General features: G+C 38.5%; 2 protein-coding genes across 3 annotated transcripts in view; one reads left to right on the top strand and one right to left on the bottom strand.

Annotated features, from left to right (window-relative positions):
• Positions 1-2,714: 2,714 nt before the first annotated feature.
• podxl (podocalyxin-like) lies at positions 2,715-21,957 on the top strand. Of its 2 annotated transcripts, XM_036563830.1 has the most exons (9): positions 2,716-3,317; positions 14,664-15,005; positions 15,808-16,209; positions 16,377-16,450; positions 16,534-16,575; positions 17,926-18,043; positions 18,153-18,196; positions 18,278-18,409; positions 20,432-21,957. In XM_036563830.1, exons 1-9 carry the CDS (start codon positions 3,275-3,277, stop codon positions 20,624-20,626), a joined length of 1,392 nt encoding a protein of 463 aa, XP_036419723.1. In that variant the 5' UTR covers positions 2,716-3,274; the 3' UTR covers positions 20,627-21,957. The 2 variants fall into 2 exon arrangements, with proteins under 2 accessions (XP_036419724.1, XP_036419723.1); XM_036563831.1 differs by lacking the exons at positions 17,926-18,043; positions 18,153-18,196 and having other exon boundaries at positions 2,715-3,317.
• A 33-nt stretch (positions 21,958-21,990) lies between these two features.
• mkln1 (muskelin 1, intracellular mediator containing kelch motifs) overlaps positions 21,991-25,730 on the bottom strand; it is a 41,218-nt gene continuing 37,478 nt past the window's right edge. The window contains exon 18 of the mRNA XM_036563829.1: positions 21,991-25,693. Within this exon, the coding sequence (XP_036419722.1) occupies positions 25,572-25,693 (122 nt within the window). The 3' untranslated portion in view covers positions 21,991-25,571. The remainder of the gene's footprint in view (positions 25,694-25,730) is intronic.

The following is a 25,730-nucleotide window of genomic DNA, read 5'->3' as shown; positions in this document are numbered from 1 at the left end:
ACTTTTCGCATTCTTACACACTTAAAAATTATGGTTCTGCAAGGGTTCATTAGTAAAGAAAATGGTTCTATACAGAACCATGAACATTCAAAGAACCCTTCGCATGATTAAAGGGTTGTTTGCATCATTAAAGTGTTCTTCAGATTGATGGAGAATGTGCTGGTTCTATATATATCACCAAAAGGGTTCTTCTATTGTTAAAATGTCAAGCCTGTAACAATAGAAGAACGCTTTTTGGTGCTACACAGAACTCTTTTCAAAAAATCTCCTGTATAGTACTTGATGAATGTAATGCATTTGCCGAACTCTGGATTGGTATTTAAATGAGAGTTATGGTCTAAAAATGAAACCTAGTGGTCCATATGTGGGCCTACACTTCAGTAACCCTCATATTTGCATAACTTACAGAGTATTTTAATAGCACTTCATTTACAGCGGTTACTAAATAATACATCTTAAGATTAATAACTGAATAACACTGCAATTCAGGGGATAAAGGAGGTAAACTGTGAAATCTTTGTTGACTCCAGTTGCCATGACAATGGGAGCACATCATCACATTTTGCCTTCAGCCCCAAATGAGGATCAGCAAACAGTGCAGCAGCTGTGCCTTAATCAGCCTACCATTCATTAGGGCCTCTGCTTATTATAAACCCACTGATGCCTTGAAACTTCTTTTATAATAAGAAGGCTTTCCTACTTAGAACTTACAGCCTAAGTGTGGATGAAGTGGTGGGGCACTGTGGGAAGCAATGTGTGGAGGAAGTCACACATAAACACACGAGTGCAGCCATATTACTCAGCCATTCCTCATAACTCGCAGTAAATCATGTTTGTTTGATCAGGGTTGCACAACTCAGGTCCTTGAGATAAACCATCCTGGAGATCCTACACACCTGACTCTAATATTCAGATGTTCCTGAACGCCTTCGTTACCTGGATTAGATTAAAGTTGGAGCTAAACTCTACAGGGAGGCAGATCATCAGGACCAAGATCTGGCTCCTCCGAGTTACAGTCGTATGCACATTTTTAAATACCCTTAATCAAATTACTTACTTTTCTAGGTAAAAGTGACAAGGAAAATATGAGATTTTCCAGCAAATTTAGGTGGATAATTTCTATTTTCTCATTTCTAATTTCTATTTATTACACATCAGCAAATACACAGTAATGTGCAGAAGTGTGTTCTCCGTGGAGGATGTGTTAACTTTTTTCTGGTAGAAAATCAGCAAAATGTCATTTGACTGCAGTTCCCAAACTTTTGCATATGACTGTGAGTAAATGTGCTGCTCAACAGTCAGGAGAGGACAGATGGTCAAGCTGAAAGAATGTCAAAATGGACACATAAATATTACATACCTACATTTTATTCTGTATAAAAAAAAATAAAAACATTTGAAACAATGCATCAGAGCCCCTCAGTCTCTTCTGAGTGTCTCTCATCTGCTGCCTTGTACAGAAACCACTGTCAGTGATCAGAACCCGGCATCTGAGCGCATCCTATCTACTTTTGTGTTGTTTATAGCTCAGTTGCACTGTTTATACAATGAAACTCTGTGTTTGTTTTTAAATCAAACTGGTACTTTATTAAACCAGTCTGTACAGCATATAATTAGAGCGAAATGGAATACAGACATTTGAACACATATAATATCAAAAATCAAGTCCAATCTTGACTTCATAATTAGGCGTGACTGTGTATGTCTGTGTGTCTGCCCTGCGATGGACTGGTGACCTGTCCAGGATGTATCCTGCCTTCCGCCCAATGACAGCTGGGATAGGCTCCAGCGACCCAGAAGGATAAGCGGTTTAGATGATGTATGTATGTACTTCTGTCAGTGTATAGCACCTAATGATGTAACCCCTATGCATCGAAAGTATATTTCCATATAGTTTTAAAAATATGTTTGTAATATCTTTCTGTATATTGTTGCTGCATCAAAACATTGTATTTTCATTTTTATCATTTTGTTCTTTTTTACAGAATTTGAAAATGCCAGCTGCTTTTTACAGCACACAAAAATTTTATAATAACTGGACGGACAGAAATGCTCCAAAACTACTTGGAAAAAATCCAGTTCCATTAACTTCCATTCAAAGTTAGGAATGTTTTTTTCTTCTCCTGTAAAGTTACCATTTTACCATACCACACACACACACACATATACAAACACACACAAAGCAGGCCACGTAGGAGAACAGAGTGAAGGACACAGCACCTCCACACTTTTACTCCGCGGGTTCAGCCAACACCACATGTGTAATATAAATGTGTGGGGGTGAACAGAGTGAAGACACTGAAAATGTGTTACTTTTTATGTTCTTCACAGAAAATTAGCAAAGGCCAAGGAATCTGAGGTTGAAATAATAATAAATCACTTCATTTTTTCTTTTGGTAAACACTGAAAATGGGTCCCACAGACCTGAACACCACACAAGGGTTAAGCCAGTTAGCACCTATATTTTAAAACATTACATACATTGCATTGAATATTTTTTAAATGGAGAAATATAAGTGCATACATTTTTCTTCCATATGGACAGTATGCATTTGATATGGAAATAAAGTTACAGCACCAAGCAGTAAAAGAAGGAAAATCTTCAGACATGGTGACTGATGGAGTCCACGGTGAATATCTCCCTGCATCCAGGTCACATGGGTCGAAAGGACTTATTAATAGTGTTCACTGTGGCCAGCAGGGTCCACTTAGGAGTTTCCTATTGGGTCTGTGGAGAGTTTGGCATCATCAACTCACCAGTGACAGCTTTCACACATGGGCAGTGCCGAAGTGAGCGGACGTAAAACACACCCTGGCCTGACCAGACTGACCAAAGAGACTCTGCCCTTAGACAGCACGCAGCACGTCTCCGCTTCAGTCCTAAAGGTCGCCTCCGTTTGAACAGTGAGGAGAAGAGAGAGAGCCAAAGCAGCCGGCTCACCACCACCACCACCGCCGCGCAGCCAAGGAAACCCAGCAAACACTTCAGCCCCAATCCCCCCAGCCAGGGAGGGGGAGAGAGACTCAGAGGAGATCCGCTAACAAAAGCATTCTTGGCTTTCAGCACAAAAATAAGCACCAGAAAAGTCATTTAGAGAACCTCAGATACAGATTCGAGGAGATAAGCGGAACGAAGTGGCGTCTCGCCTCACAGCATCAGCGGGACTCCTCAACTTTTTATCCAGAACTTTTTTTCTTCCTTTTTTCTGTGTAAAATCCTCACCAGGCTGACATTCACACTCTGAGAGCCAAGAAACGCTGAAACAGAGGCAAAATGTGGACGAAAACAGGAACGCTGTGGACTATTTTTGTGCTAGGTGAGTCTTTTATGAAATACTGAGCAGAGGATGCTGACCGAGGCTGAAGTTGGCCTCTTATTCGCCAGCTTCTTCTTCGAATTTCCCCGTTCCACCTTAAATGGTGCAGCAGTTCCATTTATTCCCATACATGAACGTAACTGCTGTAACGGCCCCTCGTTCCATTTAAGGTGGAACGGGGTAAATTCGAATAAGAACCTGGGGAATAAGAAGCCAAATTCGCCTTCGTTGATGCTGAACACAAATAAAGCTGGAGTTACAAAAAAGATGTTTTCAAGCTAATAATCTGAGTTTTACTGGACATTTTAAGTAAACTGACCTCTAGCTAATTTGAACCCAAGGTTTAATTTGAAACCACGTTATTAGCTGAAATTACCCTGAGCAAAATCGTAGTTGTCGAGTCTCTCTAACTTTCATGACAAAGGACAAGGCTAATAGCAGAGGCTATGAAGATTATTTATAGCTACAGGTACTATCTGTTCGACGAAAATTAGAATTAGCCACCACTACCTATACCTTCATAGACTTAGCAGGTGTTTTTCTGAATACAGATGCCTTTATGTAAGGATTCAGCAAGTTTAAACTTCATATTGTGGTATAAACATTTCGCTAATGCTAACTCTGCATAACCTGTCCATATACGGGACCGTGAGAAGTAAACATCTGCTAAACTAGACTTTTTTCCGTTTTAAAGCTGCTAACAGTTGTTTACCTAACGGTCTCTGGCTGGAGAGCAGCGACGCGAACGACTCGTTCTTTTGAACCGGTTCGTTTCACTGAACCGATTCAACTGAATCACATCTCTATAGCGTTAATACCTGTTTTGAACTTCCAGTGAACTTTTCAACTTCTTTCAGTCTTTCACAATTTATCTTCATAAAAGAATAACACAAAATACCACTCTGTAGCTTGAGTGCCCTCTTTGAAGTTAGCTACATTTGTAGCCTACCTTGCTAAACCATTAAAAGTTCCTGTTGGTTCCTGATGGTGTCCAAGTCAGTAGGGGTATTTTATGTTTTCCTGATGGGTTGATATCACAGTGCCTAATGGACTAATGGTTTAACAGGTGTTTTGAGAGACTGATTCCAGATGCACTTGATTGTTTCCTAAAGGGATCTAAAGGTGTCCTACAGGAAACTAGTGGTCTCTTAAGCCAATTCCCACTAGAAAGCAAAACCATAGGGTTTTAATCCTAATGGTCATTTTTCAGCACATCTTACCCTCTTTCAGTTTTCTGTGTTTGTGCTTTGTGTAGAGGTGGCTCAACAACACTTTCTTTTCCGATAGCGATTGAAACCTTGAAATCGTGAGTGCTGGCCCATAGAGATATAGATCTGTTTCTTTTGTTGTTGTTTAACGACTACTAAGCTTTAAAATAAACATTTTTAAATTGAGAAGTGCTTAAATTATCATCTAAAAGTTGTCTACCATGGCCAGACTACTAAAACCCTACTACAGACAATAAGAAGTACATAGCTAATGTCACATCGCACAGTGTGAGTGCTATTTCAGGATAGATTTGTTACAAAATTGAATTGATTGATTGATTCATTTTTTTTTTCTGATATTAGCCCAAAATTGATGCTCATTGATATATACCATTTCTAGCTTTGTGCAGTTTGAGATTCCATTAGTAAGTTGACATCAGACATTCACTGCTCTGAATGTCATTGTGCAGAGGAGAGAAGAATTGACTTGTGAATCAGTGCGTTGTTGAATGGACAGTTCGAAAGAATCGGTTTAGTAAAGTGAATCGAGCTTCTCATCGCTTTTGGAGAGGTCGCGCGGTGGAGTTCTGTTATTTTTAATTAAGGCGCGTGCTGCACCTGCTAGTGCAAAACCCTGACGAGCGCGCGAAAGTGGCTGAGAAAAGCTGAGGGAGTTTTGTGTTTCTTTCATTTTGAGTTTCTTCAGACTGAACTACAGTAAGCGATTCTTGGTCGTATTTTTAGCCACTCTTAACAACATTTCCAGCCATCCTTTCAGGTTTTTTTAATAGAACCTATCAGTCCCATTAGGCTAATGTCTTTCTACATAGAAGTGTCCTCTATCGTTAGCCTCACTGTTTTGGACAGGCCATCGAAATAGTAACCAATAGTGAAAAAAAAGACAGAGATAAAATTATTGTTGCTTTAATTTTAAGTAACTTGGTTGCCTTAAAGGGGAATTTTCAAAGTGCATAATTCTATTGTTGAGATGTAAACAAAATCATTTAAAGTGTTTTGATGCAAAATAGGTCACTTCTAGAGTAACCTATCAAACTCTTTACACTGGTGGTGATAGGAACCAGGTGTCACAATGTCTTCAATCCAAATATGTCAGTTTTATTTCCTATCCAAAACAATCAGTGAAACTGCATGTCTTCTGAATTTTTATTTGTAATGTTAATAATGGAAAAAGTGGTAAATCTAAATTTTAAATGTTTTCTATTTTCATGTACCTGTTACATATGTACATATTTCTATTACATGAAGTCTAGGCTAGGGATGAACAGTATGACAATGATTTGTCATTATTCTGATCATTATTGTTATACACAATACACTTTTCAGAGCACATCATGGATATCGTCAGTAATTAAAGAAGCACTGACCAACTGCATGTTTAATTACAAAAAGAGCACAATTTATCCTGTTTAATTGGATTTAGTGCAGTATAGTATGTTAAACGTTGAATAATAATCATTATATTCATAGCGTTGATAGCAGTTTTAAAATATGTCACTACTTCCGTATTTTGTCGTATGATTATATATAACATTTACTGTTAAAATTTAGGTATCGTGATTTACTATTTTTTCTATATCGCTCATCCCCACTGTCCACCATAAATGGCTTTTAGAAAATATGTTTTAGACCTAAAAAGTCTCAGGCATCAGGCAGTGTATTTGTAACCATTATGTATGAAACTCAGAATGAAATAATGTAATAACTTTCTGTGAGGGAGGCCATTTTAGAGGCCATTAAACACCTTAGATGTCTGGTTCCTATCACTACCGCTGTGAACAGTTCTGACTCAGTAAGTTCCTCTAGAATGGCACATTTCACATCAAATGACTCTGAACAACTTTGTTTACATCTTAAAGATTTAATTCTGAAGAAATTTGATAATGGTGAATTATGGAAATAATGGTGGAATTCCCCTTTTTGAGATCATTGTTGAGACACATTCTCTTAACTTATTTGAAGTTCTGTAAAATGTAAATTACAAAGCAGACAGCCAATATATATATATATATATATATATATATACATATATATATATATCACATATATATATATATATATATATATATATATATATATATATATATATATATATATATATGTGATTATTATTATTTTTTTGTTTGGTTGTTTTTCTGAGGTGTTGTACTGGTTTCAGTGGAAATAATGGAGCTGGATCAGTACAAACAGGCCAGACTAAACCTAATACTGCCTATCTGTCTGTGCACACAGCCAGTGAGTTACAAACAGCTGTAGCAGCCAGTGTTTGTTATGGATGGCTCTTGGCAGGACTGTCCGGCACAAGCCTTGAGAAAGTAGAGAACAATAGCTGGGAAAGCGCTTTATCTACATCCTTTTTCCCACAGAAGGTGTGGCATCATGTTCTGTTCTCTTCATCCCGCCCCCCAACCACTGTGTCTGGTTTAAACACTGTAGCATCAGTGATACACAGTTATACACAAAACATACTTCTGCACATTTTAATGCACAATTACTGCATGTTTGCTGAATTTAATACATAGAAAAAAATAAAACATAAACTATGGCCTGTGCAAAAGTTATGGTACAGTTTTAATGTTATTTTTTCCATTATGTTAACCTCACCATATTATTAAAACTGAGCACTAAAACACAGTAAAAATGTCTGTTTGTTCCCTGTAGAGGATTTGAACTTTTTTGTACTCAGAAAATCAACCAAACCTGTAATTTGGGTGCTCAAATTTTTGCTTACAACTGTGGCCGAATGTCACAGTGAGTTCAAAAGTTTAAAACGAGCATCTTCTTATGGGAGATTCTGCTGTGTCTCAGTGTATGTAAGTAAGCAAGGGGAGAGAAAGGGAGGGATGCTTCTTATGTGGGTGTGTGGAAAAAGAAATTTCAGCTTTGCCTATCATCAGATTCCTAAGGTGGGCCTGTCGTCATCCTCTACTCTCCACCCCTGCTTTATTTATTATTAATCACTCCTGAGACTGGCACTGCCATGAGCTTCCTCTCCCTACCTCCTGCTTCTTACTTCTCCAGCGGTCACTCCCTAATCTCAGTGCAAGAGTCCATTTAAAGGTGAAATAAGAAGAACTGCCCATAAAACTGCCTGTTGATGAACCATTAATAATAAAAGAATAGTGCTCAGCTGTAACAGGTATGGTATGTGAAGGAGAAGTGAGGGCTCAATGACCTTTGCAGAAAAAGATACAGTATTCATTGTACCATAACTTTTGCACAGGCTACATTTTATGTTAAATTCTAATTAATTTGTTAAAATTCAACAAGTAATTGTGCATTAAAGTGTCCAGACATTAGTGTGTAATGTAAAAATAAAATTGTTCTGATTGGTTTAAAGTGATTAAAAATGTCATATATATTTCTATTGTTTTGGTAATAATCAGTCCTATGTACGCAAAACGCTTTAAAAGGTTTAAAGGGGAATTCCACCAATTTTTCTAAAGTTCTGTATAATGCAATTGTTGCAGTGTACAGAAAATTATTCAGAGTAGTTTGGTGTGAAATGGTTCATTGTAGAGAAACTCAGATGTCTTTACAGTGGTGGTGATAGGAACCAGGAGTCACAATATCTACAACACAAATATAGACATCTTATTTACTATTCATAACCACCAGTGAACTTGCATGTGTCTTTTGAGTTTATAATGATGATAGAGCAGTGATAAATATGAAAAAAATACTATTTTGCCATACGATGTCCTGCATGTACCTCTCCACCATGAATGGATTTTAAAAATGGTAAGTTTTTGGCCAAAACATAATGTCAAAACTGTCGTAAAACAACATGTCAGGTAGCACATTCAGAAGCATTTCATGTGTTAACTTTCTGTGAGGGAGCTTTTAGAGGCATTAGACCCTTCAGACGTCTGATTCCTCTGTGAACAATTCTGTCTTGGTAAGTTTCTCTAGAATGTAGCATTCCACATCAGACCTCTCCGAATGACTATTTACAATATTGAATTGTATTGAATGATAAAACTAACTTTTCAGCCAAATGGTTTGATTTATTTAAAAGCCTTTATGGACCAAAGGACATCTTAGAATTTCAGATATGGACATTAAAACCTCCAATTAAATAACATGATTCAGTTTGATTATTTTTAAGCATATTTTTAAGCATATCTTGTATCTCCAAAAAAAAGTAACTGTAAGAAAAGAACACATCTGAACTTTTAATGGAAGTTACTGCGAAGAGATTTTAATATAGGTCATTTTAGAGCATTTCTATTGGTCCATTCATCGTGAAAGTTTGAAACAATGTAAAGGGCAACTGGTGTGGTAAAAAAAACAAGCAAACAAATAAAAACAGAGATACCAGATTTTGTTCCAACTGCGATAATGTACTAAATATGCCAATGCAGTCAAAGGAACTGTTTACACAGTAGTGCAATATAGTCAAGATGAAAAAATACACAAAAGTTTTACATTTGAATATAGTCACAAAATTAAATTCTTCCAAAAAAATAAGTCCATACTTTATTGAATGTTGATTATAATGAATACTAACACTCTAAAATCTACGTAGTCGAAAGGCCGTGTTCACATTCACACCCCCGTCTGTGAAAGCTGTTTAAAAACCCGTCACTTTTACACTTGTTTCACACTCTGCTCCTCTGAGGACGACGTGCCTCTCAGCTCTCCACACTTTTATTAGCATACTCTAATGACGGCGCTTAGTGTTTTGTGTGTGTATGTGTGTGTGTGGTGAGGAATTTGCCTGGCGACCCCCTCCTTCTAACCCTGTCGGCCCCCTTCTCCCTTTCTCCTGCCATCCCATTATTCATTCTGAACGTTTTTTTTCATTCACAGCCCCTCTCGTCTCCTCCCTTTAGTGGAGGAGGTAAGCTGTGACTCGTACCCATAAAGAACGCACAGTACTCCTAACGCAGGGTCCACAGGCCCGTTCAATTAGCCCTGAATAGGACACCAACGCAGGAAGAGGTCGGGGGGTGGAGGGGTATTAGTTGGAGGTGGCTAGGGGGTCCATGAAGCCCAAAGCACAGCAGGGGGGCCAAAGCAATGATAGCAGTCCCACATGAGTAGAGGGGCGTCACTGTCAAGCTGCAGTGTGTGGGGCAGATAGCAGTTTTATGGTTATTTGCAGACAGTATATCACCACTGTCGTAACAAAATCTCTTCTCTCTCAAATGGTAACTTTAGAGTAGAGAGAAAAAACTTTTACACTTGAATTTTTATGTTTGTGTTACAAGGAATAAACATCTGAAATATTAAAATGGTGTAAATACAAAGTTTTGATTTGACAGCAACAGTATGCAAACAGCAATGTGCACATACATGCACAGACACATTCACATGTACATATAGTTGTCGGCAAAAAGTTTGGGTGCCCAAACTTAAAATAAAATATTGCCTGTGCAAAAGTTTTATTTATTTATTTTTTTCCAATGTGTTAAACCCAGCAAATATATTATGCACTAAAATTAGCAGAAAAATGCCATATTTCCCTGTAGTTCCCTGTAGAGGAACTTAAATATGTTTGAAATATGACTTATTTTTACTGATTTACAAAATCAGCAGATCATGTAATTTCTCCGGGGTTAATCAAACCTCTGCATGTGACTGTAAATGTACACATATTATCATTGGCCCAGAATTCCCATATGGGTGCGCACCTACTCATTATCCGTGTTTTCGGAATGAGACAGATCATAAGATGCGGAATACTAGGACTATGAGTTATTCAACAGAAATAAGCATTAAAGTTATAGGCACATGGCTGCTCTGATATATGTGATTTTTTAAGTGCCTGTATATCACGCCAGATGGTGTTGTGTGTGAACGTGTGTGATTTATGGCCCTGTTGTTATGCTTTACAACATTACCCCCAGCAGGAAGTCAAACTATTCAACAGGTCTCCACCCTCGCATCCGACTGTCATCCTCATTCGGCTGTTTGAACAAAGCAGAACACACTTAACAAGTCCAGCTCAGAGGGGACGCACTGCCAGACCCTTCATCTGACTGACTGTGGGGCAGCTCTCCAGACATATATTACACTTAGTCCTACCCTTGAAATAGCTTGCAGCAGACATTCACAGCACCATGCAAGAGAATTTCAAAGCCATTGATCAATATAATCATAAGCCAACTTCAAACCAAACACGTCTTGGCTGATCAACCACATTTGGGATAAAAGGATATTTTTATAAATTTGCTCTTTTTTAATCATAGCTCTAATCAGAAAATTCAACACTGTGGATCAGTTTTAAATTCCATTAAAATCCAACTCCAACAAAGATGAAAGCTTCATACTTTATCATCTCCGCTCAGATTTGGTAGATTCTCAGTAGATTGCTTTTACAGGCCGTTAGCAAAATAGAGGAGACACCCATCCAGTTGCATAAGAGGTCAACAGCGGACAGGAAACCCTGCAAAAAATTCAACTGGTTCTCACACCCATCCTCAGAGAGAAGGACTTATATCTAACACAAATTCAACCACAAACATCCATCCTTGTAATATTTATAAAAAATAATGAAATATTGACATAAAATATGCAGTTGTATGCAAAAATTTAGGCACCCTGGTCAAATGATTTGCTTTGTTGATTTTCTAAGTGAAAACAAGTTAAAACATCCAATATGTTTTATATTTTACGTTAGAACATGTTAAACTCAGCAAAAAAATAGCAGCAAAATGTTTGTTTGTCCCCTGTACAGGATGCTTTAACTTATTTTCACTTAGAAAATCGACAAACATGTAATTTGACTTTTGCTTACGACTGTATATGTATTTTTCTGTTTTGTTTATCTCCTACAAATATTGTCTCCTAAAAAGAGTTCCTAGTTTTGTGTATGGTTCTAGGAGAAGCCTTTAACTATGTGGAGGATCCTTGAACTTTGAAAAGGTTCTTCACGCTTGCAAATCACAAAAATGTTCCTTTAAATAACCATCTATTGGAAGGTCCCTTAGGGAACCAAAAGTGGTTCTTCAATGGCATCACTTTAAAGAACCCTTTTGTTATGGTGAGTTCATAGCAATGAAGGGGAGAGACTTTGCACTGGCTGAAGCTCTGGAGATCTGGAGTAAGCAGTGGAGCACTCAGGGCTGAAAAATATGAGAACCCTCAGTGCATCTGCTGCCATTCAGCTCTTCAGGTTTCAGTAACTGAGAGATATCCTGCACTTATCAGAGGGAATGATGACCCTGGAAAGAGCATCTACAGTGCTGGAGCCTGTAGCAGAGATACAGAGGATATTATGTGACCGGGGGTGTGGGGTGGGGTGGTCCAAGAGCACAAAGTGTGTCTGAGGAGGTGCAGGTGGGATTAAGATAGGTGACTGTGGGAGCAGAATGGTCATGGGTGGAACTCCACATGGCCCCTTCACTGATAGTCACAATCAGCAGCCCTGTTGATGGGGGATAAACAGGCCGCTACTGACAGGGGGTGTCAGTGAGGGTCAGCCTTAAAGATAGAACCACAGCAATCAAAGACAGATGTGTGAGGATGAGTTAGGAAACACAAACATCACACCTTCTCCAGTAAGTAGTCAAAGCTGAAATTAGGAGCCTTGCATGATAGATAATGTTATTGAGTATTGCATTAATCTAAAAAAGATATTACTGATATTATGCAAATTATCATTCTTCTGTTCTCTTTCACGTGCCATGTGAATTTTTGTTATGGTTCACCTTTATTTTACAATGTATACAATTAAAAAGATTTCACTTGACTATAGGCCATACAGTGGACTGTTTTGGAGGGTCTAACAGTGAGACTTCTTATAATAAAAGAACTTTCACTTTTCTTAACATTTTGTGTGATGTACACTTTACATACACTACTCTCTTAAAAAAAGATGGTTCTTCAAGGGTTCTCTAGTAAAGAAAATGGTTCTATATAGACCTGTGAACACTTAAAGAATCATTTGCATGCTTAAAGGGTTCTTTGCATCAAGAAAGGGTTCTTCAGATTGATGGAGAATGTGCTATAGATGGTTCTATATAGAACAGGGTTTCTCAACCTGTGGGCCGTGAGGCACCCTCTAGTGGTCCGCGGGAATGTACTCAGAGGGAGCTAGTAATTCGGGCCGGTAACATTACTGTAAGTAATAAAAACATAAGTGGAAAAATGGTTAACTTAATAATTAAAAATCTAAGAATTAAACGTTTTCACAGTAGAACCGTTATAAATATTCGTGGATACGTCATCAGTCTGAGACAACACAGCCACGGGTGCATGATGCAAACAGCTAGCCAGAGATGGAGAAGTGTTCCAAGGCGCTTAGTTTGGTTTGGACTTATCACAGGTTTTTTAGTTCGCTCTGTTTTGACATGTGTGAACACTCCACCCCTATTTGGGTCATTTCTATTCTTTTTTTTTTCTTTTTCCCCGCCTTTTTGACATCACTACAACCATGTGGTATTTTGACATGTTGCATGTTTTTAACATACCTGCAAATTTTGCAAACCTACCGACAACCAGAATGGCTGATCTGATCTTTGTCAGGACCTAATTTTCAGGTTTTCAGTGTCAGCGTTTAAGAAAAGTAAACTAAAGCTGTATTTTAAAAAGTTGATTTTAGTTTTTTCTGTGGGCCGCTACGCTTTGTAGTTATACACAGGTGGGATTAGGTGGGGGTGAGAACCCCTCTTATAGAACCTTTCAGAAAAGCATTCTATGTAGCACCAAAAAGGGTTCTTCTATTGTTACAAGTTTAGCATAAATAAAGACATCTTTTATCAGTAAATAAAGACGGACTGCAATGATGTGCAAATCATTTACACCTATACTTAAATGAAAATAGTATAAAGACAACACATCAAATGTTGAAACTGAGAAATGGAATAGTTTTTAAAATATATATGCACATTTAAATAATTTGCACATCCTGCATACATCTGCCTTTGACAAACAGGGCTGTAGATCAAACTCTTATTTCAAAAAAAGTGAACATTTTCCATGATATGGGACCTTTAAACAATGTTTGCCTGCTACATCCTTTACGTCACTTTTTTCATTGTTTTGAAATGATATGTTGTCAGAAAAGTCAACAAAGTCTTGTCTGTGTCTCTACACTGTGACCAAAACTTCAGTCAGGTAATTGAGCGTAAATAGCAGCAGCCTCAGGTTCTCTGTCTCTTTCACTCACTGAAATGAAAGAGCTGATTAACCCGTACTGGTCTTCAGTTATATTTTGATCTAAAGTAGCTATGTTAACTTCTTTAGTCTGAAGAGTGCGTTAAGAGCTCATGAAAGAATATTGTTGTCGGACTCTCGGGACTGACCACCATTGTTTAGGCCTCTGTGGTTGGAGTAGGTGTGTTACTTCCTACCTAATTGTTTGGACTGCTCTGTCTCTCTAGCTATAAATAGAGACAGTAATGAACCTCCAGCACAGCTGCTGAACAAAATAAGCTAAAGAAGTGTTGCAGAAAAAATATTTTGGTGAGTTTTTACCGTATGCAGCATAGAGTATTGTACGTCAAAACGGCCTTAAGTACAAGTTCATTTTTCATCTTAAGGAAAAAACAGAAAATATATTTAACAGAAAGTTACACTGAAGTTTTCAACACAAGATATAACGTCAAATTTCTCAGTATTCAGAGTCTTCACTCTTTACTTTTATGACAGCTTTCATTGAGACTCGCTTTCAGTTTTTCAAAGAAATCTGCAGGGATGTTTTTCCACACCTATAAAGTTCAGTCTTAGAAGTTGGTTACATTTTCTCCTTCTCATATCCAAGTAACACCTTCACTGATATTGATGAGGTCAGTCCATTGCTCTGAGAACAGCAGTTTATTAGGTTGATATCCTTTTCTCAGTGAGAGCTTCTTGACAGCTACACATCCTTTCAAACTCAGAGCTGAGTGGTGTTCTCACAGTGGAAGCATGGACAGCAACGTGGATGTTTTCAGATCTGAAGCAGCTTGATTTTCTCCTCCTTCTCAAAGATGAAAGCTTAAGTGCTGTTTATGTGATGGGGACAGTTTTTTTTCACTCATTTTCCCCTTTCCCCTTCCTCATGCAAGTGTATGATTTTATCTAATCTCCTCAGAAATATCTCCTGGGAAATGAATAAGTTGTTCTTAATGTCCGTTTTGACTGGAAATTAAATAAATGAAAAATATTTCTTTTTCATTCTATTTTATTTCAGGTTTTCTCCTCCAATACACAAACGCAGATCCCTCTACCAGTACCAGTCCTTCAACCTCCTCTGCTCAGCCTACGTCTCCTGCTTCCCCGACCATTACTGTTCAGCCTCCCACTTCTGCTTCCTCGACCTCTTCTGCTCCCCCGACCTCTTCTGCTCCACCGACCTCTTCTGCTCCTCCAACCTCTTCTGCTCCTCCGACCTCTTCTGCTCCTCCAACCTCTTCTGCTTCCTCGAGTCACACAACAACACTGCCAACCCCAGCTGCTACTCTTACCACTGTTGCTACAAAACCAACCACCGGAGCACAACCAACTAGTAAAGACTTGACCCCAACATCACAAGGTATTTATAATCAAGCCAGTCTCTCTGAGCCAGACAGTCAGATACAGTTTAGGCACCCCTGCTCAATTTACCTTTTTTATTTTATTTTTATTTTATTTTTTAAGTGAAGAGAAGTGTACAGCCTCTACTGAGAACAGACATTTCAATGCACAGCTAGTGTTTATTTGCTGAATTTAACATACTGGGAAAAAAACAACGTAATACGTAAATGTGGCTTGTGCAACAGTTGTGGCACATTTTATATTTCATGTTTTGTATTTTTCTAATATGTTAGAGTCAGCAAATAAATAGAAACTGTGCACTGAAATGTGCAGACGATTGGCATATTTAAATTTGTTCACTGTAGATGAAGTGTTAACTTATTTTTAGGATATATATAGAGACATGTTATAGAATATAAGAAGATAGATTTTTTTTTTATAATAAATACTTTTTATATTAAAACCTCAGAGAGGTCAGAGATGTGACCAATCACAAAGCAGTACAGCACAGATGCAGTCACCAATAAACCAAACTAAACACAAAAAAGAATTGGGGAATCATTAACTAAATGTTAATGACTAAAATATAACTGAGCAAAAAGTAAATTTCTTTACTCACTAATATACTTAGTAAGTAAAAACGTTGTATCATTTAAAACACTGAGGGTATTAAACATCCATTAAAATGTTACTTGAGTACATGTAACTCAGTAAATGTAACTAATGACATAACCAATGAAGTCAGACCTATGAAATATGTTTAGAATATTTATTTTTTCAACTAATAGTGGTCTGTTTTTCCATTGCTTTTCTCCTCCAAGGCCCAAATGCCCCTGCTACTACTCAAGCCAGTGATACTTCTGTAAACAGTGGGACCAGTCCTCAGTTGACTACAAATGCCAAAGCTACAACCTCAAACAGCACAACTGCACAGGGTTCAACAGAAACTAAAGCACCTACCACTCCATCATCCCCTACAGGGAGCCACACCACAGCGCCGAACATCGGCATATTAATCAGCACGAGCTCAAATACGCCAGGCCCAATTGCTCAGGACAGTAACTCTACTCAGAGCAGTTTCACAGCAGTTTCCATTATTACACCATCAATATTAAGCACTAACTCAAAAGATGCCAGTCCGTCTGTTACAGATTCACCTGTAGCTAAGACCACCCAGATCGCAGCAACAACCAATCGAAGCGAAGAGGCTGTAACAACACTAGGTAACAGTTTATACAGTACTTTAATGTTACGTTTGGAATAAATATACTCTTGCAGAATTACACAGTTTGTGCTCAGCAACCCTAATCTGCATATTTCCCTTCTATAAAGCATTGTTAAAATGACCTTAAACAGATAAAAAAAGTTTAGTTTTTTTTTTTTATTACAGATATCCATCAGAGATCTACTCCAACACCAGAATTAAATAGGCCTCCATCAACTGGGTCCATCAAACCATTCAACGTAAGTAGATGGTGGTGGTGTTGTTGTTTTTCATTTCTTCACGCTGATGATAAAATTTAATGCTTCTTTGTTCTTTTCTGCAGAAGAAAATCACAAAGGAAGATATTCAGGATACGAGTAATGACGTAAGACCACTTCAACTTTAATCGAGCTTTAAACATGGCCGTTCACTCTACCACTCGACACATTTGCAGACACAGTGTGGGTGGGGGGTGGTAGGGGGCGGAAGTGGTACTTTTTAATAATAACATACTTGTTGATGTAGCCAGAGCTGCTGCTGTAAAATTGCATTTGCAAAAAAAAAACATGTTCCTGTATCGAAAAAGACAGAATTCCACGGTGGAATTTAACAGCATTTGGAACTGATGGTGCGAATGTGGCAATCACAGCTTAAAGCTAAGCGCAGACCTCTGTGCTAAATGACCAGTCCAACGGGTTTCTCATATATGTTACAATGCAGTTGTATGTAAAAATGTGGGCACCCCTTTACATGCTTTGTTGATTTTCTGAGTGAAAATAAGTTGACACATCTTCTGCTGAGATAGAGTTCTACACATTTAATGCACAATTACTGTCCATTTGCTGAATTTAACAAATTGGGAGAGAAATAAAACAGAAAATGTGGTCTGTGCAAAAGTTATGGCACATTTCATATTTTATGTTTTATTCTTTTTCTGTAAATTAAACATAGCAAGTAAATGGAAAATGTACAATAAACTTTGCAGCCAAATTGCATTGTTCAACGTCACTTGAACTGGTGTGTTCACACTTTCACACATTCTATCTATACTAACAATACATATAGAATGTGGGCTCACTATTTGGCAATCAACAGTTCACTGTTTCCTTTTTTATGTACATTATAACTGCTTATTAGTGTTTTTAGTCTTTATAACCTAACTCAGAACTATTAATTAACTACTTTCAAACCATTCATAAACCCTTTACATAAAGGTTATTGCAAAGTGGTGCTTTTTGAGTAAGCTCAGCTGTATTTTAAACTTAACTGCAGTACTAAAATGTAAGTTAGGAAAACTTTTGTCTAAACTAAGTTTTTTTATTTTTTTTTTTTACACTGTATTTTGACAGAGTGTATAGGAAATAATTCACAATAATGAGCCTTACCATTTTAATCTTAGTTTAGATTTGTTGTGTCATTGATGGATCAAGTACCAAGATTTAAGTCTTGCTATAGAATTTTACACTAAAAAAAAAGGATTTTGGGATTTTTAAAACATGCAACGGTTATATATAGAACAATGACAACTCAAAGAACCTTTTGAATGTAATAGTGGTTCTTGGCAGTTCAGCAAATAGCGCTTACGGATGCCACTTCAGTTATGCAGTTGCCTCCATGTGGTTGTGATATTCAGTTATTATATTGTCAATTACTTTGTTATTATTAGTGTAGATAATCTTTAATTCATAGAACTTGCGGAGAGTGAGAGTACAACTCTACCCTTTTCCTTTCACAGAATATCTTTGTTCGAACTTGTCGAGAACTCATAAAAAATTACAACTCAGCTACTGGCTGCAATCTGGAGGTAAACGAAAGAGATAATGATTACCACATCATCTCTGTGAGTCTGACAGGTGAGGTTATGACAACTTTTTAAAAGTCCATCAAGCGCAGCCATTTCTAAGATTCCACTGCGGCTGCTTCATCTCAATGAAGACTAATCATGTCCTCTTCTTCTGGTAGTTGATCCATCAGAAGCAACGAAAATCTACATTAAGGAAAAAAGGGTAAGGCACACTACTTAGCTTGTAATGATATTGTTTATAAATGGTGCAATATGTCTGAATGCACCTGTTTTTTATCTGCAGTCAAAGCCTGAACCCACACCGGTGCCTAGCACTCTGATTGCCATCTTGTCTTCGTGTGGCGCCCTGTTGCTCTTCCTTGCTTGTTTCGCTCTGTACTGCGGGTGCCACCACAGGTCCTACAGGAAGAACCAGGTAAAACAACGATCGTGCTCCGTGTCTTACACAGCAGAGACTTCAAACAAAACTCACGTCTCATACAGTCGCTGGTAGGGACACAATAAGCCGACACATCATTTCCTTACCTGCCATATAATGTTCAGGTCATTCCAGCAGATTGAAATACACTGGACCTGTTGGGGGTGTTGCTGAAATGGCTTGCTGCACAGATGGAACTTTGAATCATGGCAGCACGGTGCAATGGCAGATGACGTAATGGTTCAGTGAGGCCCGTGCTCAGACGTTTTGAGGGGATTTAGTGAATATTTCAGTCCTTCTGATCAACAGTAGATCAGTATAATCATGTTTCTGATAAAACCAAACATATTGTTAAGAATTTTTCCAAAGGCATCAACATTACTGTCTGTACAGGGATTTGAACCTGTCACCAGTCTGCAAAGCTGTTGCTCATTACAGTATTCAAGCACCATGCAGTATTAAGAGCTCCAGAGTCTCCAAATGCCTGTTTTTTTTAAGACTAATGAACACTTGGTGTAAGAAGCTATTTACACCCCTTATCGCTGACATTATATTTGGTTGTTCTTCAAAATAACCACATTATAGAATGTGACACTTAAAAAGATTATCAGCAGATCATTGGTGGGATTTCCAGTCCTGTGGTGGTCAGGCTGGAGTTACTGAGCAGGACCACAGACGGACTGTACAGCACCAGGTACTACATCCAAGAGCGATGACTCTAGTAAACCCTAGTCGATCCATGAGCTCTATTCCTAGGACACCGCTGAGCCTCATCTTGCTGAAATGAATCTTGAAGAATGGTGGAAGAGGGCAGAAGTCTGAGGGTAAAGACACAGAGTGATGCACTGAAACGAAAATTTTTGGTTGCCATAAAAACCTCAAAAAAAAAAAAAACAACAACATAATACAAATACAATACACTTACTAAAATTATTACAGTATTTGGGCAACAGTATGTGACACAGAATCACACACAGATGTCGTCGAGAACAGAGAACGGTTCGTCATCCAAGGCAATGACTTCCATTGTTTTTCAACAAAGCTTAAAAAATAATGGAAGTCATTTCAGTAATGAAAAAAGTAAATTTGGAAAATCTTTAAGTAAAAAAATTAAATGAAAAAGTAAATTTCCCATTTCACCTTAAATGGAGCTACATACAACTACATGCAAGAGCTGCAAAATTTAAGGTGGGACAGAAAATTTGAATAAGAAGCTGGTGAGTAGGAAGCCATCAGCTTGCACTTTTGTTTTTCGCTTGAGATTTTTTTTTTTTGTTAGTCATTTCATAAACTGTGGCTATAGACAGCGTATTCATACTTTTCTTTCTGCTTTTGATGTTTTGCTGTGTTCTGTGTATTGAGTCATGTTTTCCAGTGCTATGAACCCTGTAGTGGAGGAGTTGTTCCTCCTGATACTCGACATGAACAGAGATTATAGATTAGATTAAGTGAGGCTTATTAGTCCCACAACGGGGAGATTTCACCTCCACCTTTAACCCATCTGTGCAGTGAAACACCACATACACACTAGTGAATACACACACTAGGAGGCAGTGAGCACACTTGCCTGGAGTGGTGGGCAGCCTTATCCGGAGCGCCGTGGAGCAGCTGGGGGTTAGGTGCCTTGCTCAAGGGCACTTCAGTCACATACTGTCGGCTCAGGGGATCAAACCGACAACCTTCCAGTCACAAGGCTGGCGCACCTTATAGATCGCTTGTCTTATGTTCCTCTCAGAAACTGTGAAGTAGCTCCACGCGGCTGATATTTTCACTGTTAGTTGCTACCACTCAAACTGTTTGAACATCAGTCTGCGCTGACCAGTGCAGGACAAAAATGTTTTCTCATTTTCATTACCATGACATTAATTTGCCATGTCTTAGATTTTGACACTTCATTTTGGGCCCATTTAATCTTTAATATTTTTGGGCGCTTAAATTTCAGTGCACCCCTGACGTCAAACATTATGATGATCATGTCACATTGTCCCTTCCCTGACCACGTCCACTACTTCTCTACAGCAACACCTGACTGAGGAGCTCCAGACAGTGGAGAATGGTTACCATGACAACCCCACTCTGGAGGTGATGGAGGTGCAGCCGGAGATGCAGGAGAAGAAGCTGACGCTGAATGGAGAGTTCAACGACAGCTGGATTGTGCCCATCGACAACCTGGCCAAAGAGGACATACCTGACGAGGAGGACACTCACCTGTAAAGGGGACACTTGCCCAGCTTAATGATGGACATCAAGAATATATCACAACACAGTCCAATGGTCGGACGACAGACTGCTGTAAAGACTATCCGAGGGCCCAACAGTAATTGGACACATTTACTAAACCTGATTTAATGCCAAAAGGGCAGAGGCCACAGTGAGAAATACAGAAGGATGATCAAAGGATAGCCTGTGGCCTGTCCGCGTGCCATAACGCTGAAACAGGAGTAGGGTCTATCTTCAAAGAACACTGAAAATTTGCGGGAAAGATTTTAAGGCACACATATTGCTACACCCACACGAAAAGGGGTTTCAGTCGATCTTGTATTTCACTCGTAATTCTTCAGAGGAATGTACACTGCTGCACCTGTATATAATGTTTTTAACTTTTTGCGACTTGGTAACTCCCACAGATATTGATCACAAGCATTAGGGTGAGACCTATGGATTAATCCTGATCATCCTGGTATTTTAGACTGTAGGCCTGGTTCTGTTGCACTGCTTTAAAGCTGCAATGTGAAAGCATCAGTAAGTAGATGACCAAAGCACCTCACGACTGCCGATATTATGGATTCTGTAGAACATTAGATCACCACACAGCTTAGTGTAGTTTACCTGACAGCAGCTTTCACAGCTTGCAATTTTCTTTAGCTCTGCAACTGTTTAACTGTCTTGTTGCAAAGAGGTGCTAGACTCCACATAAAACATCAGATTAAAGCTGACCGAATCAATAAGAAATCCAGAGTCGCGCTTGATCAAAACTGACTGAAGGAGCCCGTTCCAGTTTCTAACTTTTGACGAAAGTGTCTGAACCTTTTCAGGGTTCTGACAAGAGATGAACTGTTTGTATATACACTGGTTATTTTTGACTTTTATGTCTGTAGTTCTCGTCTCTCAAGTAAAAGTACACCATGCAGTTAGTTTCTGGCTTATTGCCCTTACATTAGCTTACAGCTACTTGGTCACCAAGTTAATTGACAATTTTGATTGAAAACTGTTAGTTGCAGCTACGTATTTTTCAACGTTCTTTTTCTTAAATATTTAAATTATGTATAACTGTCCAATGTGGTTTAGATATTAAAGCACTACACTTCAGATACTCCAGGAAATGTTCATAGGTATCTCATTATAACGCACACTCTCGTTATAGGTGTTTGAATTCCACTGATGAGTATTTTGTATGTATTTTATAATCTGTATTAAAACTTGCGTTTGCCAGTGAAGGCAAACAACAGGGGTCTGATACACTGGAAGCCACTACTGTTGATTATATTATTTCTTTTTCCAAGGAATCAAATTTGTCCTTTTAAATAAAAGTTGTTTCACAAATATTCCAAGTGTCTAAGAAATGACAAGGCTTTGGGTTTTACTTAGAAAACCTGAACAAAATACAATCTTTATTCATTATGTACATTACATACAATGATGTTTTTTGTAATATGTTCTACACATTCATGTCAGCCACAGTGTAGTGTTCACATAGCCCACTAGCCTCAATCAGGATGGTGGGTCGAGGGGGTTGGGGGAGTGTGAGAGGGATTTGGGAGAAAAATGAAAAGGGGAAGGCTTAATTTAATTTCAGACAGAAAATACACACCAAAAGAAGCAATTTGGCATCACATTTCATCAAGGTGCTCCCATTGTGTTTTTCCTCTTTCACATTTGTCTACACGCTCATGAACCTTCCGAGCACACAAGTCTTAAATTACTGAAGCAGCACTCAACTCAAATCAGTCCCAAGAAACAACTATGGGGAGAGTCTTGATTCAAAAAAAAGGGCAAAACAAATTCAGGTTGAGAAGCAAATACATAAGCAAAAATTTTCATTTACAGGATTTTCCACTTATGCCAAATGCAGTCAATAAATGCAGATGGCTCTTTAGTTTAGAACTGGAGCAGCTAGACTAACAGTGCTAAATAAACACTCAAGTCAATAGTCACCAAAACCATACAGTTGCTTCAAGTTACATTGATGAGCTATGTAAACATCATCCTATGTTCCGGTACTATTCTGCCTCCAAACACTGCGAGGCTGGAGCGCAGAGGCATGCTATAAAACGTCACTAGGTAGGTACACAGTGTTTGCACAGTAATACCCAAGGAATTACTAAATTACTATAATATGATAAACCTATGAAAATGAGGAGCAGACACACTATCAGCATCACCCGGCACTACCAGTTACACTGCCAGGTCCCTGTTGTATGAAAACAGCAGGGTCTGAAGAGTCACTGGTGGGTCCAGCATCCAACTGACACATTTGTACTTGTGTACATTGGGGTTAAAACATACACGGTTAAGGCTCATTTGTGCAGATAATTCATAATCTGACTATGCATTGATTTTCTGAGTGAGCTTGCTTAGCTTCTCTTCCTACATTAAACTATGGTGCATTTGAGCTGTGATTTCCTTTAGTCCTGTTTTTGGTCGTCTTGTGCGTAAGGATACCAAATTGTGGAAAATTGAAAGAAAAGAAATGAAAGAAAGAAATGATTCCGGTTGTCTTAGATGACTGACACTTCTTTTAGCTACACTGTTCTTTGTTTTTACAGCTCATATTCACACTGTGTTCTAAACCACATCAACTTGTCTGCATGACCTGGTTGCAATTGGAGTAGGTTGAGAGTGTTTTTCAGCATTTTATGGAAATGGTTTGGGTGATTACTTACCTCCAATGTTTGTTAGAAATCTTAGCCTAGCAGCTCCACTTCTAAACTAAACGAGCAGAATTTGGACAAAATGTCTGAAATGATCGACTGCATGGTGGAAAACTATTCCTTTAAGCAGCAAGTTTAAGAATGGTAAGAATCAAATATGGCCATACAGGTTGCTATATTGTGCTAATGTCCCTAGAACTGAGCAACACTGCTGGAAATAAGCAAAGACAGTCAGAACATATTGACGGAAAAATGGAAAATTCTTGCACCAAGTTACAGAGACAGCTTTGCATCTGATTTCACTCAGAGTAGCCGAAGGAAAGACTGTGTATAGTCTTCAAATGTAGTAAATTTAAACAGGACTAAGAATCAACATTATTTACCAATCAGTTCAACACAATGTCCCAACACACAAGGCCTTCAGGGGGAAATGCTTTAGAATTAGGCCAATAGGAATACTTCAATAGTAGATCTTATATACATACATCTATACATGTCTATATTTACACACCCCATTGTATGGAAGACTACCTCTAAAACATTCTGGCCTGTCCAGTAGTGCCATCATGAGACTCCCAAAGCATCACTGGACCGTGGATCACGTGGCCATCAACAGGAACAATCAATGGCAAAGGTAATGCAGAAGTACCTTGATTCTCCAAGACCTACTGGACAAGTGAAAACCTTACACATAGACACAATCTCACTACTGACAACAGAAGGTAAAGGGGCTATGACACATCTGGCGGTTCCCAGTAAGGCTCATTTGGAGTCGGTGCCGGTACACATTGTAGGAGTCGTGCATCTGCATTACGAGAAGAAATGTAGCAGGAATTGCTTTTGGAATTGACCTCCACAAATGCATCCTTTCATAGCAACTGCTGCAAGTTTACAAAAATCCCATTCAACCTAAAGTGAAACTGTAACTCAATTTTTATCAAAATATGCAAATTTAGAGTGTGTTATTCATTTTAAATAATATTTATTTTGCATGCAGACACTGCATGACAGCAGATTTGTTGCTAGGTTTCTAAACTCAGTGGGGCAGCATTTAATCTGGAAACTCAATGCTATGTAGCATTTAAACTCCAAACTATAAATTCATTAGGGTGAATAGGATTTTGGCCACCGTCATGTAAACCTTCTCCAATCTCTCAACAAAAGAGCAGACGTTTAGGCGAAGCATGGACACGTCAGTTGTGGTTATGCTTTATGACCAGTCAGCTAAGAATAAATAGCTATTAACTACATTTAAACAAGAGATGGGTGTTAACAATATAACAATGACAACGTTGGGAATGAAATAACTATGTCATTTAGCACCAGTGGTTTCATCTGAAAAAACGTGTTCAGATCACATCGCACAACAAATATCTACTGACTTTTCTTAGAGGTTTTACGAATGACTGAACAGTTAATGGAAGTCTGCACTCCTGAACTGCTGAGCTCAAGTTCGATGGCTGTTGCATCATTATATGAAGACAACCTTACAGCAGCAGGTTCAGACTAAGACCATCATTTTGATCTATTTTTCCAAAAGAAAAAAAGAAAGAAAGAAACAGGCAGCAGGGGTAAAGAGAAATACATTCACAAACTCCCACAGGCTTAGAAATTCAGAGTGCAAACTGAAATTGCACTCACACAACAGCAGTCTCAGCAAAACCTTTACAGGGCAATCAAATGCTACAATATACAGCCCACACATACAAAAGAAAACAACTGCCGCACTGGCTATAACTTTAGCAGTTGCTGAAGTGTGGGCCACATCACAGACCTGATGATCATTTCAGACTTACCCCTCCTAAAGTAAACACTAAAGAAGCCTTCCAAAAATGAAATAAAAGAAACATAATACAACTGAACCAGACATGAAACTGAAGCTGGCTAAAATAAAAGGAGAAAAATAAAGTTTTGGCAGATTTTTGGGTATTATATTTCTTGCTCGTTCAACCTTCTCAACCTGGGGGGGAAGAGGGAAAGAGGAAGGAAAAACCAATAAAATAAAAAGAACCAAGTGCTCCAGGCAGGGGAAAACACTTCAATGACTTCATGATTTCAGATTTGGCTTAATATTTCCTCCATACACATATTTATATACATTGAAAGTTCAGTTGTTGTAGGTTAAATAAGCATCAGTGTTACTTCAGAAGCGCTTCCCCCATGTGAAGAGAACACATTCAGTGGGCGTGGCAAATCTGAAGTGGAAAGATGTAGAAAAATAACTTCTGCTTTCAGTGGGAGGAGTCTGAGAGGCATAGAGAGGTGTGGAGTAGTGTGGGGAGGCGGGGCTACAGGGTAATGAGGTCAACGAGGTTACCCTTGGGCGGGGTCATGTTGTCGGGGAAGAAGTTGACCAGTGTGTCGAAGAGTTGCGTGCGCTGAGCATATGTTTGATCCACATCAGAAAAACCTGCAAAACAAAAAGGCGGAGCAGAAAGACGAGTCAA

Source organism: Colossoma macropomum, unplaced genomic scaffold (assembly GCF_904425465.1).
Source record: "Colossoma macropomum unplaced genomic scaffold, Colossoma_macropomum, whole genome shotgun sequence".
In the NCBI taxonomy this organism is placed as follows: domain Eukaryota; kingdom Metazoa; phylum Chordata; class Actinopteri; order Characiformes; family Serrasalmidae; genus Colossoma; species Colossoma macropomum.
The sequence above is the reverse complement of the archived record's forward strand: the minus strand, read 5'-3'. Positions and strand labels throughout refer to the sequence as shown.